This window comes from Apiospora hydei (assembly GCF_038363865.1).
Source record: "Apiospora hydei strain CBS 114990 chromosome Unknown utg000004l_segment0_segment0, whole genome shotgun sequence".
Classification (NCBI taxonomy): Eukaryota; Fungi; Ascomycota; class Sordariomycetes; order Amphisphaeriales; family Apiosporaceae; genus Apiospora; species Apiospora hydei.
In genome coordinates, this window is record NW_027117363.1 from 2,195,140 (window position 1) to 2,213,165 (window position 18,026).

At 54.4% G+C, this 18,026-nt stretch overlaps 5 protein-coding genes across 5 annotated transcripts; 2 read left to right on the forward strand and 3 right to left on the reverse strand.

Annotated features, from left to right (window-relative positions):
- Window positions 1–243: 243 nt before the first annotated feature.
- On the reverse strand, window positions 244–2,279 carry PG997_003193 (6-phosphogluconate dehydrogenase; the record flags this gene model as incomplete). The annotated part of the gene is made up of 4 exons (XM_066807508.1): window positions 244–1,119; window positions 1,190–1,748; window positions 1,820–1,852; window positions 2,266–2,279. The coding sequence occupies 4 exons, from the start codon at window positions 2,277–2,279 to the stop codon at window positions 244–246; spliced, it is 1,482 nt and encodes a 493-aa protein (XP_066671126.1).
- Window positions 2,280–5,576: 3,297 nt separating this feature from the next.
- Window positions 5,577–7,001, forward strand: PG997_003194 (RNP domain-containing protein; the record flags this gene model as incomplete). Its single annotated transcript, XM_066807509.1, is given in 3 exon segments — window positions 5,577–5,581; window positions 5,599–6,606; window positions 6,794–7,001. The coding sequence occupies 3 exon segments, from the start codon at window positions 5,577–5,579 to the stop codon at window positions 6,999–7,001; spliced, it is 1,221 nt and encodes a 406-aa protein (XP_066671127.1).
- A 1,379-nt stretch (window positions 7,002–8,380) lies between these two features.
- Window positions 8,381–10,659, reverse strand: PG997_003195 (nucleotide-sugar transporter; the record flags this gene model as incomplete). The annotated part of the gene is made up of 3 exons (XM_066807510.1): window positions 8,381–8,932; window positions 9,712–10,473; window positions 10,639–10,659. The coding sequence occupies 3 exons, from the start codon at window positions 10,657–10,659 to the stop codon at window positions 8,381–8,383; spliced, it is 1,335 nt and encodes a 444-aa protein (XP_066671128.1).
- Window positions 10,660–12,959: 2,300 nt separating this feature from the next.
- PG997_003196 (diacylglycerol acyltransferase) lies at window positions 12,960–14,375 on the reverse strand (the record flags this gene model as incomplete). Its single annotated transcript, XM_066807511.1, has 1 exon — window positions 12,960–14,375. One exon carries the CDS (start codon window positions 14,373–14,375, stop codon window positions 12,960–12,962), a length of 1,416 nt encoding a protein of 471 aa, XP_066671129.1.
- A 2,004-nt stretch (window positions 14,376–16,379) lies between these two features.
- On the forward strand, window positions 16,380–17,897 carry PG997_003197 (tRNA N6-adenosine threonylcarbamoyltransferase; the record flags this gene model as incomplete). The annotated part of the gene is made up of 1 exon (XM_066807512.1): window positions 16,380–17,897. The coding sequence occupies one exon, from the start codon at window positions 16,380–16,382 to the stop codon at window positions 17,895–17,897; it is 1,518 nt and encodes a 505-aa protein (XP_066671130.1).
- Window positions 17,898–18,026: the final 129 nt, after the last annotated feature.

Here is an 18,026-nt window from a genome sequence, read left to right on the forward strand (position 1 = left end):
AGTCGTAGCTTTAGAGCACTTCTAGTACATTTTCTGGTGTTACTACGTATTTCCAAGTCACCAAGCGACATAAAGACTTTCGTTTTGGTCATTCATTCTTTTTCATTTCTATTGTGTGGTCATACTATTCCAACATGACATTAACAGATGTTGTCGTTGACCGCACCCTAACCCATTACCTATTTACCGGGCAAGGCCTCGCTTCTTGCCATGATATCTCTAAATGAAGCTAAATGAAACATCTTATGCCTGATAGGTAGAGGCAGAAACGTTACCACCACGGCCGGTCCAGTTCACGTGGATGTACTGGCCCTGGGGGTACTTCTCGTTGGCAGCCTCGGGCTTGACCTGGAAGGTGTGGGCACCGAAGTAGTCACGCTGGGCCTGCAGAAGGTTGGCAGGGAGATCCTTGGTGCGGTAACCGTCGAACCAGGACAGGGCAGTGGAGAAAGCCGGGGTCGGGATTCCGAGCAGGGCGGCCTTGGAGATGACGTCTCTCCAGCCGGGCTGGGCCTTGTGGATGGCCTTGTTGAAGAAGTCGTCGAACAGCAAGTTCTCGAGCTCGGGGTTGTTGCGGTAAGCAGCAGTGATGTCCTTCAGGAAGACGGAGCGGATAATGCATCCACCGCGCCACATCAGGGCGATGGAGGGCTTGTTCAGCTTCCACTTGTACTCACGGGCAGCCTCCTGCATCAGCATGAAGCCCTGGGCGTAGGAAATGATCTTGGAGGCGTAGAGAGCCTGCTCGAGATCCTCAAGGAACTGCTCCTTGTTGCCCTCGAACTTGGTGGTGCGGCCGACGTACTGGAGCAGACCGGAGGCCTTGGTACGCTCAGCCTTGACGGAAGACAGGCAGCGGGCCAGGACGGACTCGGCGATCAGAGTGACGGGCATGCCGAGGTCGAGAGCGTTGATGGCAGTCCACTTGCCGGTACCCTTCTGGCCAGCCTGGTCGAGGATCTTCTCGACCAGAGGAGTGCCATCATCGTCGTTGAAGTACATGATGTCACGGGTGATCTCGATCAGGAAGGAGTCCAGGACACCCTTGTTCCACTTGGCGAAGGTGTCACCCATCTCCTTGTTGGTCATGCCGAGACCGCGCTTCATGATGTCGTAGGCCTGTAGTTGGGGGATTCTTGTCAGCGCTGAACTTGGGCAAAACGTCGAACGATTGGGAGGAAATGCTTACCTCGCAGATGAGCTGCATGTCACCGTACTCGATACCGTTGTGGACCATCTTGACGTAGTGACCAGCACCCTCATCACCGACCCACTCGCAGCAAGGCTCGTTTTCGGTGCTCTTGGCGGCGATACCCTGGAAGATGTCCTTGATGTAGGGCCAGGCGGCCTCGTCACCACCGGGCATCATGGAGGGGCCGTAGCGGGCACCCTCCTCACCACCGGAGACACCAGAGCCGACGAATCGGATGCCCTTGGTGGTCAGGTATTGTGTGCGGCGGTTGGAGTCGGGGAAGTGAGAGTTGCCACCATCGATGATGATGTCGCCCTTCTCCAGGAGGGGCAGGAGGGTCTCGATCCAGTCATCGACGGCCTTGCCGGCCTGGACGAGGAGCATGACTCGGCGGGGCTTCTTGAGCTTGGAGATGAACTCCTCGTTGGAGTGGGCACCGACGATGGACTTGCCCTTGGCCTCGTTCTCGAGGAACTTGTCGACCTTGGAGACGGTACGGTTGTAGGCGCAGACGGTGAAACCGTGGTCGGCCATGTTCATGATCAGGTTCTGACCCCTGCGGTAATTATTAGTCTGCGGACTTGGGTGCCGGGGCGCTCACGGAGAGCGAGAGGGAAGTAAACGTACATGACGGCCAGACCGATGAGGCCGAGATCAGCACTTTGGAAATAGTTAGCATTTTCTTCTTGTTGCTTTTGGTTCTTCCTCTCTTGCGAGCGGTTATGCAGTGATGAAAGACAGAGGCATGACAATGGCTGCAGGAAGGACTAGGTGAGCTCACACGCCTGCTCCATAGTGGCCGGTGATGTTGCTCAGACGTGCCCTGGGACCCCGACAAGCTTCCTTTTAGTCACAGAAGCCGCGAAACGTGTCGAGCGACGATATAGGAAAAAGGGAAACAATCCATTGGCAGTCGAGAGGCGTCGAGCCTCTCCAAGCACCAATGCAGGCAACCATTCCCATTGACGTCGCGGGGTGGTGGGGTAGGTAGCCTCCCCCTCTGTCGCTGACGGACGCAGGACAAGAGGGAGAGGAGGGGTAGATGGACGGGGAGGTGTTCAGTAGTGACTTACACGGCTCCAGACATGATTGCGGATGGGTTGTGTGATGCTCAATTGGATTAGACTTGGTTGAGGGAGGACGAGGAATAATCTGTCAAAGATTCACAACAATGTAGTCTCTGTCAAAGAGAGAGAGTTGTTTTGGGGGGTTTGGGGTCAGAAGAGAGAGTAGAATAGGTAGGTCCGGATGATGGCGGGACTGTCGTAGTTTTTCTATTAGTAGGCCACCTTCGACCTTCCTTCCCAAGTCCCTACCCAAGCAAGCGTGGGACTGGGTGACGGGTCAAAGTGGGCTGGAGGGGTAAAACACTTTGTAGCCAAGGCCAAGCAGAGCGAGTACCTCGACGGGCTACCACTGGCAGACAGACTGGGCTACCTAACCCATGCCAATGCCATGGGCCATGGGCCATGGAGCCCATCCGGCACACAGGCGTCCGTCGCTCTCGAGAGGCTACCTAGGTACCGGACGCACACTCACTGGTCGATCGTGCATTCATGCAGCGGCGTTTCGTGTCGAGGGGCTAGCTGGCTAGGTAGGGGTTCATGTCCGCAAATGCCTCCTCCGACTCCAAGACCAAGGGCACGACGGGCTTACTCATGTGCTCGCTCTACCACGGTATACTCATCTCCATGCAATGCATCCAATGGTATGAACCGACTAGATGAGGCCAATATCGATACTCATGTGACTGCAAGCGTATATGGTAGGTATACCTACCTCTTTGAGGTAGACAACCAATCTTTCAGGAAGCAAAATACACGCAGTCGGGAACGTGGTTTGCTGTATAACTAACAAACTGCTCATCCCCGAGTAAGCATCTACAAGTCCATGGTGGCCTATCCCCGACGCCATGCCCGAATGCACATGGCCTTTGTCCAACAGACCGGCCCCTCCCATCGGGAATTTGGCCCAGCATTCAAGCATGGGTGGCCATCAATGCTGCCTTACAAATACGCAGGGTCCGTTTTATCTTCCTGACGACGAAGATGCATAGCTTCATCCAGATGCTCAAAGCCTGACTTGGCAAACCACCAAAAGCGCTAGATTGCTCCTTTTTCTCAACGCACGCTGGGCAGGTCGAGCTGCTGGTGGTGTTCTTGCTCGGGCCCGTGGGACGAGATGCCGGCGATTGATTCCTACGGTTCTTACTTGACTCGTCCGCACTGCCACTCGAACTTCATCAGAAGCTTCTTTTCTTTCAGCCTGAACTGCCTCCATGGCCCGATGCCACTGAAAGTGGTTATGATTATCACTACGAGTCTTTCGTCTAGTAATTAATTCCCTCTCGAACCCCACGATGGGATCCCCCGGCTGCCGCAATAAGAGCTATATGGTACATTCCATACATGGTGTTTGTAAGCTGCCATCATGCTGCTTGTTCGAGTTGCTACCCCGACGCACACACACACATAGCTCCGAAACACAGATGCATGTAAGCTTCAAGCTCCGGGACCCAAGCTACAACTACAAGACAGCCAAGCCCAGCGACCCTGGTCCGTAGCGTCGACTCCTGAACCGAACAACCCTGCTTTCTACGCATTACTAAGATCCAGAAATTCTTCGCTAGAGTGCCTCCAGCCACCTCGGCCTGCGTGGTGGGAGCTCACTTGTCCGAGTGCACAGTTCCCAAATGGTCACTGTTATCGCCGATGCACAGCTTTGCGTCTTAAAGTGGACACGCCTCCGTCGATGCCAGGCTTGCAGGATGGATAGGGAAATATCAGTTGTCACCACACTTGGGCTAATAAGGTAAGCAGGCCCCTAAGCTTCGATTGGCACGAGCCGGCGTATCCGCACACACGTCGGTTGTCCCGGTGGTCGATGCAGAACAGCTGGAGCTGGAGCTGGAGAGGTTGGAGTTGGCGGGCGCCTCGACACTGCTGGTGCACCAAAAAATGTCGCATCATTAGCACCCTGCCCCGCCATATGCCTGCGAGTAACAAGAGGCGGCAAAACCCAAACCACGAGGAGGAGGGGCACTTCAAGCACTTCCATCACAAAACGGCAAGCTCCCGTATCAGCTGGGCTCCCGATCCGAAGAAGAAGAAAACTGCAATGAGCAGATAGTGACGTAACAACGCACAACAGCTTTCGCTGCAAGGCTACCACACGATTGACTCATGTCGGGAACGTTGGGAGAATCGACCGTGTTGATTGGCGGTCTCGAAAAAGCCAATTTGCATCTGGCTCAGTTGCCAGGGCGAGCATGGTCGTCATAGCTCTCTCTATTCGGTCCTTGAGCGGAGTTACGGTCCTGGATCCAGCTTTGTCTGTTGGCAAGCCTGGCCCATCGTGGAGAGTGGATAGAGCGAAAGCTTGGCATACGGAATTCTGGCCGACCGCCTGCAAACATGTCCGGAAGCAACGGGCGCGCAGCGTGCAGCTGAGTATCATCGGTGAACTGAGCTGACTCTTGGCCCAAAAGGCCAGAGGCCAGAGCTGTCCGGACTCCGAATCCCATCAATGGCATGGGTCACGGCAATGCTTCCAGGTTGGATATAGGAAGGAGTGCCCCGATGTCCGTCCTTATATCAACTTCTAGTCATGGTCTGGCCACGATGACCAGAGTCTAGTGAGGAACCCATTGACTCCGAGAGCAGGTTTCTATCTACCGTGACTTTCAAGACACCAGTGTCAAGACCACAATGGAAACAAAAAGATCTGACAACGCTCTTCGCGATTCGTGACCCTGATGATGATATATAGTTCTGGGAATGTTCAATGTTCCAGAAGCCGCAGCAACTGGCTGCTGTCAGTCGGCGGCGGCGCTTGCTGCTAGAAGCGAGGAGAGGGCATCGTGCAGTTTCTCCGTCAAACCCAAGGAGAAAGAAAACGACTCATAAGATGGAATACATGGAAAGCTGAAGCTTGCAGCAATAGTTAAGCAACATTTGCCGAGCTGTATGTAGGTAGGCAGGTAGGTGAATTGATCAATCCGCCCCTTCGTCCCTTCGTCCCTTCTACCCCTTCTGTAAACGACTGGTCAAGCCACCTCCCAACGCCACAATTTTCCTAATGCAGGCTCCACTTTACTTATCAGGCTGCCTTTCGCTCCACCAAGGCTAGGAGCAAAAAGACGGCGACATCATCTTCACCTTCAATTTGGCCATTTCGGTGACATAACAGCAGTGCTACAGTCGCGCGCAAACACACCACTCTCACGACCTACAGCAGCACCTGAGATTATACAAGCAGGAAAGATCACGAGCAAAGCCTCGCATTTCCATCGCGTGGGACTGGGCTCATAGGTACGTGTTATCTTTCTCCCAGCAACCCAAACAATCGATCGTTCGTCTTTGGTTGTTGGCACAGCAAATTCATCATGTCGTACCCTCCGCCTCCAGGTGCCTCGAGCTCGTCGTCGCTCCCTCCACGCCCACCCCCTCAAAGCTCTCCGGCTTCAAGCCCGCCTTCTCATCAGCCACGCCAACCGTCCAACAACCACACCACACCCCGAGCCCCGGCGTCAAGGCCGGCCCCTACGCGCCTCCTCCCACCGCCTACTCGAGCGCCCCCAGCTACCCGGGCGCGTCCGCCCCGAATTATGGCGCTGCTCCCTCGTATTCGTCGTACGCCGCTCCCCCGGGCGCCGGCGCCATGAGCGGTCGCGGTGCCGGTGGCTACGGAGCACCGCACGCAAGCTCTTACCAAAGGTACCCGCAAGCCGGAGGTTATGGCGCGCAACCGACCTACTATGGCGCGGCAGCAGATACCACCAGCTCGTATGGCGCGGCACCACAGATTCGGAACCCATTCCCGGTGCCCCAAGCGCAGCCGGCTGCTGCTGCTGGTGCTGGCGGTGCCAGCGCCGGTGCCGGTGGCGCAGGCGACTACGATCCCGACATGGCAGCGCAGATCGCGCAGTGGCAGAGCGCCTACGTCCCCGAGGCCAAGGACGCCGCTGCCTCTGGCGCTCCTGGCGCCGGCTTGGGACGATCGGGGGCGGTGAGCGCAGCTGCTACGTACGCAGCCGAACCTTCCAGGCCAGCGGCGGAGCCGACAGCAGCAGCAACGACACAGGCCGACGGCAAGAAGAAGACAGTCGTGCGCGCGGGCGGTGGCCAGAAATGGACCGATGACTCGCTGCTCGAATGGGACCCCTCACACTTGCGATTATTCGTGGGCAATTTGGCTGGCGAGACGACGGACGAATCGCTGTTCAAGGCGTTCTCCCGCTGGAAGTCCCTGCAAAAGGCCCGCGTGATTCGTGACAAAGTTACGAGCAAGAGCAAGGGCTTCGGTTTCGTCAGCTTCAGTGACCCGGATGAGTTCTTTGCCGCCGCCAAGGAGATGAACGGAAAGTACATCCAGAGTCACCCTGTCGTGATAAGGAAGAGTACAACCGAGATTAAGTATGTCCTTACCGCCTGGCGTCTAGATGTCATCTTGAGCATGGTAAATGCTTGCATCAAAAAGCTTCCCCCTATGGCAGCAGCAGCAATGCTGTTGTTCGAGTGGTAGAGCTAGCGAAACATTGCGGCAATCATGCGTCGAGAGTCGAGTCAAGCTGGTCAGCGCTAACCAATGGTATTAATCTAGGCCTCAAACCGTAAAGGATAAGCACGGTGGAAAATGGAACAAGAATAAGAACAGGAACAACAGGAATCAGAACCAGAACCGTGGCGGCAACGGTGGCGGAGCTGGAGGAGCACGCGAGAACAGCTTTGAGCCGAGTCTGGGTCCTGCCCCGAGCGGTGTCACGAAACCGGGACAGAAGACCAAGGGTGGACTCAAGCTTCTCGGTTAAACAGGGATCTCTCCGTGTTATAAGCTCAGTTACTGGTGTGAAAGTGAGCATATGCGATTTTTTTATGGCATGGTGGTAGATGGAGGACCATTATCACAGGGGCTCGGGTTTTCTGTAAAGCGTGTAAGCATCGTTGATATGCTACCGCAGAAGTTATATCAGACTTCGACAGGAACAGCAGCACTAGCGTTTTGGTTTTTATATTCCGAGTTGTCTCGGGAGTGGCTCGATTGTGTAACTCCTATAAACACACAGAGAAGTGGCACGAGAATTGTAGTATACACATGTTCTACCTATTACATCATTCTTGCCTCCAAATACGGTGATGCGTCCTGCATCCTTCCAGCAACTAGCAATGTGGCCATCAATAAAGGATGGTAGTCTGTTCCGGAATATTTGTGGCTTAACGTAAACATCACGCGATACATCAACTTACAGCATTACAGCTAGCAATGTTGGCTTCTGATATGGAAAGCCAAAGCCTCGCGGGAGTGGTTTATGTAGTTTATATCGTTATCGCAAGAAAATATTTCAGGAACACTCATTTACACCACACTTAGATGTGAACTACTTTATCAAATATAATAATAGACTGGTAATATAGAAAGGAAAAACAGAAACTACCTACCTAGGCTGGACTAAACACGTTCAGTATAGACTCTCCACGTCTGAAACCCGATCAATGTACTTGGACATATACACATTTTGGCATATAATTCATACTTCTACTCTATGATGTAATGCCCAGCAACCTCCATTGTTCTCTCTACCAAGTGACGCTTCCTGATTAGCATTAAATGGTTATCCATATTGGTATGCCAAGTATATCCCAATCCAGGTACAGCCCCTTTCCCATATGCAAAAGTAGGGATAGATGATGAGCCCCATCCGAGGGGCAGCCTTTGGTAATGTTCTCCAAAAGTGTGTGGACATCAACCGCTCTATGCAGGTTTGAACATGTCTTCTCCCTTGTATACCAACTTTTCCCTAACCAGGTTGCTGTTGTTGTTGGTCTATCTTCGGGTAAGATGTGTGGTCACGGCTGTCAACCTGCCCCTGGCATCACAGCCTTGACATCAACACCTGGGCCCTTGTTTCTTGTTTCCAAGACGCAGGATGGTGCCAGTCAGGTTGATCTGCCGTGTTTGATTCAAGTCCTTCAGATTCTTGGAACGCGGGTATGTTGAATGGTTATATATTCAACAGTACTATCAATAGCCGATAGCATCTTGTCGTGTAGGACTTTTATGATGCATTTCTGTTTTAGCGAATTACGCTTTCGAGGCCGTTCCATATTCCAAGTGCCCCAGAAACGCTGTAATAGTCGTATATTATACCATTTTCCATTGAAACTGTCGGTGGTTTCATGAAGTACCCGTTCAATCGTGGTGCTCGCTGTGCAGAGGCATGGACTCATCCGCGTCGTGGCCTGATATGATATCACCGTCCGTGGTGACAAAGTTGGCCTCGCTGGCTCCTCCCTCGGACCTACGTCCCTCCCTTTCCGAGAGGAAACCCGTCTCCTCATCGCTGTCTTCGTCATCTGACGAGCCGGATGTCGCCGCCATGTATGCCGCACTGCTCTTAGCATGGGCATCCAGCCGGGCATCGTCCCGCATCTTCGTCAATTTGATGTAGTTGTAGAAAGCGATGGCCAAGATCGTAATGACCAGGCCCGAAATGTTAATCAGCGTGAGCTTATCGTCGAACACCAAGGCTGCCGCCGTGATAGTGACGACCTCCTTGAAAATGCCAGCAATGGATAGGGTGACAACAGAGCTACGCTGCAGCAGAGCGAACTCGGAAGCAGTCATTAGGAACGCGATGGTTCCAGGGAAGAGCAGAATAAGAGGTGCGCGAACAGCGCCCCATTCGGCACTCAGTTGCTTGAATCCTTCGATGAGGGCACCAAATCCCCTCAACGGGGATGGCTATGGCAAGCAGTGTCACAAACATGACAGGCGCGAGAAAGAAGATGCTAGAAAAGGGGTTGGAGGTGGCCGGGTTGCGTAAAAAGTAGAATCTGGGTCAAGCCCCAGCGGAATCCGGAGAAGAAGGCGGCTGAAATGACGAGAACGAAGCCGCCGAGGCTAAATTCGACCTCGCCAGCAACCATCATGACTACACCGAAAGTCATCACTGCGATAATGGCCACTAATCTCCATGTGGGAGTTTCGAGGCGGAAAAAGAAGGCGAATATGAGTACAAATGCTAGGGACGAAGATTTGCACATGGCTATGGAATCAGGTCAGTCTTGGCTGCTCGGATCGTGGGATCGTGGGATGTGGGATGGAATGGTTATCACATACTGTAAAACGTCAGAGTAATGAACTTCAATGACGTATTACCCAGTCCAATATCCAATCCCGTTGCAGCGCCACATGGACCTATTCTCGTAAGATAGAACAGTTTGGTCATAAGGGGCTCGGATTCGCTCCTCGGGGGCCCAGATCTGGGTTATGAGATCTGTTGCCCGGCCGTAGCGAAGGCACGAAGAATAATACTAGACTGGCAAGGGAAAATTGCACCAGCATGTGCATTGAGGTTGTGAATAAAGGGAAGGCAAAATTGAGTCTGGCTGAGTCGAACATCCACTTATTGTACTATGTCAGGAAGAAGTCAGTATACTGTTACGGGGGCACCGGCAATGGATGGCAGTTAGTCCGACTACAACAGCCGCCGGCTGCAACGTAGCGCAAGTACAACTTACCAAAGAGATGGACAGCGAGAAGAAGTACCACAGCCCGATCAACACGGCATTGATCACTATCTTCTTCACGACGTTTTGGTTGGCTTCTTTGCGCTCCTGCTCCGTGAGGTTCTCTCTCGCTATCCTGTTATCAAGCCTGGTATTGCGGCGGCGCTTTTCCCGCTTCCTCCGCCTGTCTTTACGGGTCAAGCCCGTCTCTTCATCGTCGTGGAGATCCTCGTCTGTGAAGTCAGACTCGTCATCGTAGGACTCTGTCCTCTTTCCGTTCTTGTTCTTCGAAGAGGCGTCCTGTGATGTTCGGCCAGCTCCCTCGGCAGGTTTGGCTTCCAACAGGGAACTCGACTCGGGAGAGACGGCGGTATTCTTGATGCTTTGAGAGCGTGGCCTGGAAGCAGTCGCGGCAGGCGGGGCAGCAAAGTTGTAGTTGGCAGCCGTCAACGTGCTGCGGCGGCGCCGGTGGCCGGCGGGGGATATCGAGCCCATTTCGATGTCTTCTGTGCGACGACTTCCTCCTCCTATCTTAGGAAGTGGCGCTCCACCATCGGCAGCAGGCCACTCGTGCTGGAAGCTGGTGGACGAGGCCGAGGACGGGTTCGAGAAGTCGGGGGAGGGACTTGGATGCTGCTGAGGCCGTGGCTCTTGGGTTTGGGGGCGGCCGGTATGGATGGAGGCGGCGGGGGCGTCAGACTGTGCGACTGGGACAGAGACGACGACGGCTGCGATAATGATTGTGGTGGTAGAGATTGAGATTGTGGGAATTGTCTGGACAAAGGGGAAGGCATAGTATGGTGGTGTTATTGTTCTATGGAGTCATGGCAGAAAAAGGACTGTACACATCTCTCATCGCCAAATCCAATCAAATCAAATCAGAACCGAGCAAGGGCGCATGATCTTGACCTGAATGAGTGAGTGAATGAATGCTCGCACCCCCTGTGATCCATGGGCCATGTGCTGTCTAGTGCGGGTGTGTGTGTGTGGTGCAGCTAAGGCAAGCCCCTAAGCAGGAAGCAGGAAGGGTAGCTCGAATGGGTCTGGATCCTGGGTTCCGATGACCAATTCCCCAGCGGTAGAGTCGAGCTAGCAGCGCCTCTGAGATCAGAAGCTGAAAGGGAGAGGGGAGCCGGAGGCGGTAGGCGGTTGGCGGACAGGCAGAAGAAACAAGCAGCGCGCGAAAAGAGATGGGGCCGGGAGTCGCAGAGTGCTGAGTAGCGTATGTGCTCTCGTGCCTTAATTCACGTCGGTGTTGATGTTGTTGTAGTACAAATGCCCAGGTGCTGCTAATACCCATCAAGCATCAAGGGTAGGATGCTTGGATGGAAGGGAAAGTGGAGAGCCGAGTTGGAGAGCGTGGATCTCGACCCGGTTTTGGACCCAGCGAAGGATAAGAAGCCAGAGGGCGTTGCATAAGAGACGGCCGTTGATCAGGTCTGGGCAAATCCATCAGCTTTTGCCTTGCAGTGGCTAGAGTGGCCCTGCTTCTGGCCTTGCTACGCTGGCTGCTCTGGCCTGATCTTGCCTGATCTTGCCTCACTTGCCAGGTTCCCATCCGCTCGATTGTGCAGACCGACTTTTGCATAAGTCTCCCTCTAGTGTCTCCCTTTACTGTAGTGACAGACGACCAAGAATTGGTGCTCGGCATATTCATGCAGCCAACCACCACGGTGAATCACAACAACTGACAATTTAAGCAATTGTCACCACTGGCCTAATGAACAGACTAAAACGAACTCACACAGACCTGGCTTAGCCGGCAATCCGAAAGCTGGGATACAGATGCCATGGGAAGTCACATTGCCGATTTTTGCGAAACATGGGGGGCCGGGCACGGTCAAAGTCCCATCGATTGATTGACTTTTTCCCTCTTCCGCCAGTTCAGGCCCTCTTCAGGCCCTCTTCAGGGGTTCTTGGCGGGTAGGTGGTAATCAAAAGAACAGCTGTTGCTGCGGTAAAGTAAACCTTACCTTCCACCTTCAGGGCGGCAAGAGAGTCAATAGAGAGACTGGAGTCACGACTGGCAAAGCCGGAGACCACCCACCAATCTGCAAAAGCAGGCACGCAAGAGATGAGAACCCATCGAGGGGATCCAGATCCAGGACCTGTGCAGGACCCCGAATGGATACATAGCACGTACTTCTACATGGAAATTACCTAGACTCGTTTTAGTAAGGAAAATCACACGTCGGGTAGCTAGCGGACCCGAATCTCCGCGTCCCGCGAGGGCGAGCGCGTGCCCTGCGGTCTGCATTCTTCTGTGCGTGCCAGCGAGGACGAACAACGGCCGACTTTTCCCCAATGCTGCCTTAGGCTTCAGCTCAGGTGGTAGTAGGTAGGTAGACACTATTGCACACTGATGACCTCATGTCAGAAAAGAAAGTAGTAGCATAAGGTAACTCATCAGTTTGACCGGTTTTTCTCTGATCTTCGCGGCCTCTGGTGACCGACTATATGTTGTTGTTCTTTTGCTCTCCTCGGCGTAGACCCTGAGGACAATTCATCCAGTGTCCACTCTCTCACAGCAGAAAAGGCCTTGTGCCTGGATTTCCGCCCAGATCGATCCCCTCCTCCTCCTCCTCCCAGAGCTCCTCCCTGCTTCCATCACACGTTCGTACCATATGGGTCTTTCCCCTCGTTTGCCAATAAGCAGTGACATGCACTTGGCATCATAGCGCCCCGGATGGAAGGGGTCACGGGATCACTTGAGGAGATTAAAAAGTGGCTGGCCCGCACAACTTTGCGCACTTGACAAGCTGAGCTGCCTATAGCGTATACCGGACGGGCGCTGTCGGGCTGTGTGAGTAGTAGGCAAAACTCCCCCGGATGATGTCAAGCGAGAAGCTTGGACTATACGCTATTGGATTTCGATGCGATCGTCAAGCCTATCGGCACAGCCAGCAACGTTCCATTGATCGGTCATGGCCATTCCCTTACATCATCCACATTAGCCATGTCTTAGATCACCGCACACTAGCTCTAGACATGACCCAGAGCATCGATGGGGACAGTGAGACCAAAACTGTCTTGGATAACTGGAATTGGAAGTCATGTTTCTGATAAACCTGATCTGATGAATTAACATAGGGAAATAAAAATACAGCACAAAATGAAATAAAAAAAACGTCACACTCTGTGTGCGCATATCTCCCTCTTGCAACTCCAAGGATCTAATCCTGCCTCCCTAACGTCCAGCCATCGTACAAAATATAGTTATCACCAACGACAAACTCTACGCCGTCCAGTCTTTTTTTTTTCTATGAAAGGATCTGTAGGTCCTCTTTGCGGTCCGGGGAGAACTCGTCCTTGTACCTGTCCCACAGCTTCTCCAGCTCCGTCACGTAAAGCTCGTGCAGCCGGTCGACCTCCTTGTCGTCCACGACGTTCGACTGCATCACCTTGACCGGCGCGCCGACCACAATGTTGAGCGGGTGGCGGTACGGCATCATCCCCACATCGTAGTTGAAGATGCCGCGGCCGTGCAGGAACGGCAGCGTAAACTTCCAGACCTTGAGGATGAACATCTGCACGCGGTGGACAAAGGGGTGCTCGTGTGGCTGGAGCTGGTGGTACAGCTCGTTCTCGCCAAATGCCAGCACCGGCACGAGATCCGCCCCGGTCCGGATCGCGATCTTGACAAACCCCTTGCGCTCCTTCAGGATGAGTCGCAGCTGGCCCGGTTGGGCTTCGAGCGACTCGCGAGCACCGCCGATGACGATCGTCACGGCTCGGCCCATGCCCTCCTTGTTAGAGCCTCCTCGGGTAAGGATGTTGACGATGGACTCCTTCGAAACAGAACGCACTCCCATGGCAAGGACGTAGTCGCGGTACAAGGGAATGCGGAAGTTGTTGTCCAGCGTGAGCAAGGTGTTGGTGATGCCGGGGAACTTTCCGGAGAAGTCGAGAGCATCCGTAGCAAATGCCGCAAAGGCGCCATGCGAAATGATACCGTGGGGATGATAACCGAAGATATACTTGCGCGTTGGCGGTAAATCGTGAGTCTTGTGCAGCTTGGCCGGGAAGTATCCGGCGAACAGGTGCCACATGTAGCTACTACGAAACCATTCGGATCTATACTTCAATGAACCGTCCGTTGCCGCCCTCGACGTCAACATGTGAAGCAGATATAGGATAAGGAGAGGCCAGATGAAAGGATTGGCGCATAACGCAAAAAAGACCGAAGTCGATACGGCAATGCAGGTGCAGTGGAAAAGAACCGTAAGCGTCTGAAGGCGGCGCTCGGCCGGAATGTTGAAAGGAGCCCACCTGATGCGGCCCCCGGAAGACGGAGGTGGCGCGTCAGGCTCGTGTGTATGTCTCTCATCGATGGTCAAGGGGTCCAAGTCAGGATAGGAATCGTCACTGCCGACCTCTTGTTCCTGCGGGTTCGGGTTGATTCCATGCGTCGCGGGCGCTTCCTCGACCTCCTTGCTTGCTCCGTTCCCCTGGCCATTAGGGCCTTCCTTCACAGCTTCGGCGTAGCTGGTCGACGTTGGTTGGTCGTCGGCCAAGGTGTTCTCCGAGGTATGGCTCGTGCCTGATGCATGGCTTTCCTCGGGTTGCTGCTTCTCGCCTGTAGTCTCGCCCTCCTTCGTACTAAGCTGCACAGTTTCTGGTGCTTCGCTGGCGTGAGTGAACGATTCCTCCTTGGATCCGTTCTCCGTGGCGGCCATGACTTCTAACGAGCTTTTATTGGACAGTTTACGATTACTGCCAGATCTCAACCAAGCCCCTGGTTTAGGAGAAGGTGTATCGACAGTTGTGGCAGGGCTCGATACCTCGTCGCTCACCTAGAGTTGATCAGAAACTGTTCAGACTGCTTGATATGTTATTATGACTTACTGCGCTGGCAACGCTTGCAGCACTGGACGGCGCGCGACGATGTGTCCGAGTTTCCGAGGCGGCGCTCGGACTGGGGATCTTGGACTGTCTCGTAAAGTCGAACGCGTGAGGGTTTCTTGAAGGCGTTTCAGCCCTTGCTTTCTCAGCAAAGGTTGCGGTGCTGGTAGTTTCGGGGGAGCGCGGTGGGATTCCAGATTGCTGCTGCTGTTGATGATGCTCTTGTGTTGGCTGCGGCTGCTCGATTTTCCGTTTGCTTTCGCTTTTGGGGGTCTCGACTGCAGCTGCGGCTGCGGCTGTGGATCGTTCGCTTCGGTCTGGTTTCGATGCCGACTTCTTCGCTGTAAGCTTTGCGGGTTTTGACGATTTCCCTGCTGCTGACTCAAAGCTTCGTCGGGCTGCCTGGAGACTTGTGGCTTCGTTGCTCAAGGGTTGCGTTGCTTCGCTGCTCTGTTGAGGGCTTCCTGTGGTATCCGAATCAGTCCGTCTGTGTGAAGCATCATGGCGCCGACTGCCCGACCCCCGACGAGGGAGTTTGGATCCCCGCGGCGCTCCGCCGAAGCCCTTCTGTCTCTGCTGGTCACCGTTGTCCGCCATCGTTCTATCTTGGGCTACAGTACAGACTGGCTATCTACAAAGCAACAATGTGCCCATAGACGATACGCGGAGAGAAGAGTTCGGGGTGCCCAAGGAGAGTAGTAAATGGGCAGGCATGCTGGAAGGGGAAGCCGGGTCATACCTCTTGGGTGGTTGGAATATTCTCAGTGACTTCTTATTCCCCTCAGGGCCCTAGTAATAAACTTCGACTACGCAAGTATGTAGCATCTACATCTGCATTCTGGCATGCACCGGTCGTCTCGACTTTAGGTTTGATTCGGGGAGCTTCAAGGCTAGCATATAGCGCTGTGCCGGGGAGTTTGTTAGAAGGAAGGGTTTACTTTACAGTGCCGTGGCTCGCACGCGGTAAGGTTAAGAGGTAAGTGATAATAATAAATGCGCGAAACAGGGGAAAAGAAGAGCGAAAGAGGAAAACCAGTATAAGGATATTATTCAATTTTAATCAATGCTGTGTGTGCACCACGGTGGCCCGCTACGTGATGTTGTGATGGATGGAACAGTCGGCATCGAATATTACGATGGCCGTCAATCGAATTGTCGCAAAGTCACTGGCACTGGGTCCCGGGTGGGCACTTCACGATGACGTTGGATTGGCGTGGTACGGAGTACTGCGCTGCGCAGCGCAAAGTATTACCACCAGCGCCTCTGCTGAGTGGCTAGAGCTGTAGCAATTGGAAAGGAAAGCTGAGCGGCTCTGGGCTCTGGGCCTCTGGGCTGTCAGGTTCCTCAGGGATCAGGGGCAAGGGTACGAACATCCGTCAGCTCCGGCCGAGGAGCACATGCAAATTAAAGTGCAAAGTACTTCCACCTCGTAATATCGTATAGGTATCAAATTGCTGATGCCAACCCACGTACAACAATCATTCCATCATGGCTGTCACATGCAATTGAGGTCCTAAGGATACCTAAACACTCCACTTCTGCTGTCCAGTGCATATTATACTACAACGCATGTATATATGGTCTGATTTGTGCTCTATGCAGGTACGTCGGGACTTCTTGATGAGTATTGGACGGTATCTATGTACTTTGAAAAAGCCACAGATAAGATAACCTAGAGCTTCCCATTGGTCTCGTCTGGTTGGCTCCTACGGAGAAAAAGGGTTTCATGGCGCCGTATACTACCGAACGTTGAGCTAGGGACATTGATAGTAGCAAAGCGTCCACCCGGCACTGCCATCGTCCACCTGCTACATGCAATACACGCCCCATACGCTTCGATGAGCGCAGGATGGCTGCGACTCCGGCCACACGTGGCTGGGAGAAGTGTAGTCGCACATCATCGCCTGCTGGCAAGGTGCATCAACAGCATCGCCAGTGTTGACACTGGCTCTAGAGGCGCAGCACATCGACCCAGGAGAAGTCTTCTTACGCTAGCTATTGAAAGCTCATGCGATGACACTTGCGTCGCCATCTTGGAAAAGTGTCCTTCCACGGGCGCCGCCAAGCTCAGGTTCAACAAAAAGGTCACGTCGGACAACCGCGAGTTTCAGGGCGTGCATCCCACCGTGGCCGTCTTGTCGCACACGGCCAGCCTCGCCCCATTGATAGACGAGGCACTGGGCCACTTGCCCGAAGCAGCAGCAGAAGCAGAAGAAAAAGACTCGCCGGGTCTTCAAACCCGTTGGCAGCAGCTATGCTCCGTCCGGGGCTCCGTCCGTCGGAAGCCCGACTTCGTCGCCGTGACGCGGGGGCCCGGCATGACCTCGAACCTGGCCACGGGGCTCAACACGGCCAAGGGGCTGGCGACGGCGTGGGGGGTGCCGCTGCTGGGTGTCAACCACATGCAGGCGCACGCACTGACGCCGCGTCTGGTGTCCGCCCTCGCCCGTTGGCCGGCCGCAGCCGCAGCCGCAGAGTCCGGGCATCAGCAAAAGGACAACGACGAGCCCGCATTCCCCTATCTCTCCCTGCTCGTGTCGGGCGGGCACACGCTCCTCGTGCACTCGCGCTCACTATGCGAGCACGAGATCCTAGCCTCGGCCAGCAACATCGCCATCGGCGACATGCTCGACAAGTGCGCCCGCCTCATCCTTCCGGCCTCCGAGCTGTCCGGGACTAGCAACGTAATGTACGGAGCGCTGCTTGAGCGTTTCGTATTCCCTCCTCTGATAGGCGAGGATGGGAGTAGCAAGGTAGATAGCTACGACTACGAGTACACCCCACCAGCCCGGCGCGCCGACGAAATCGTCACCTTCGACTCCGGGCTCGGCTGGACCCTGACCCCGCTCCTGGCCGGCACCACAGCCATGACCTATAACTTCTCCGGCTTCAGCAGCCAGGTCCAGCGCATCGTCGAGGACCGCCCGGACATGCCCCTCGACGAGCGCCGGCTGCTCGGCCGGCACGCCATGCGTCTTGCGTTTGAGCACCTGGCCAGCCGCCTGCTTTTCGCCCTGAAGAAGGATAGCAGCTCCTCGGAGGCGGACCTGGGAACTATGAAGGACGTCAAGACCGTCGTGGTGGCCGGCGGCGTTGCGAGCAACCGCTACTTGATGCACGTCTTGCGGTCGATGCTCCCGGTTCGCGGCTTCGGTCACTTGGAGATCAACGCGCCGCCGCCTGCCCTATGCACAGATAATGCGGCCATGATCGCGTGGACGGGCATGGAGATGTTCGAGGCCGGCTACCGGAGTCAGCTTGACATCCTCGCCATGAGAAAATGGCCCGTTGACCCGGAAGCTGAAGGTGGTGGCATTCTGGGGGCCAGTGGGTGGGTCAAGGACAACAGCCCTTAGTTCATGGGGGAAGTGTACAGAAAATATACTGTCTCATCATGTGTACAATATGAATGACCCGTCACGAATTGGATTTTAGGAAAAGTTATTTGTGCAACTGAACGCCTGTATTATACATTTACATAGCGA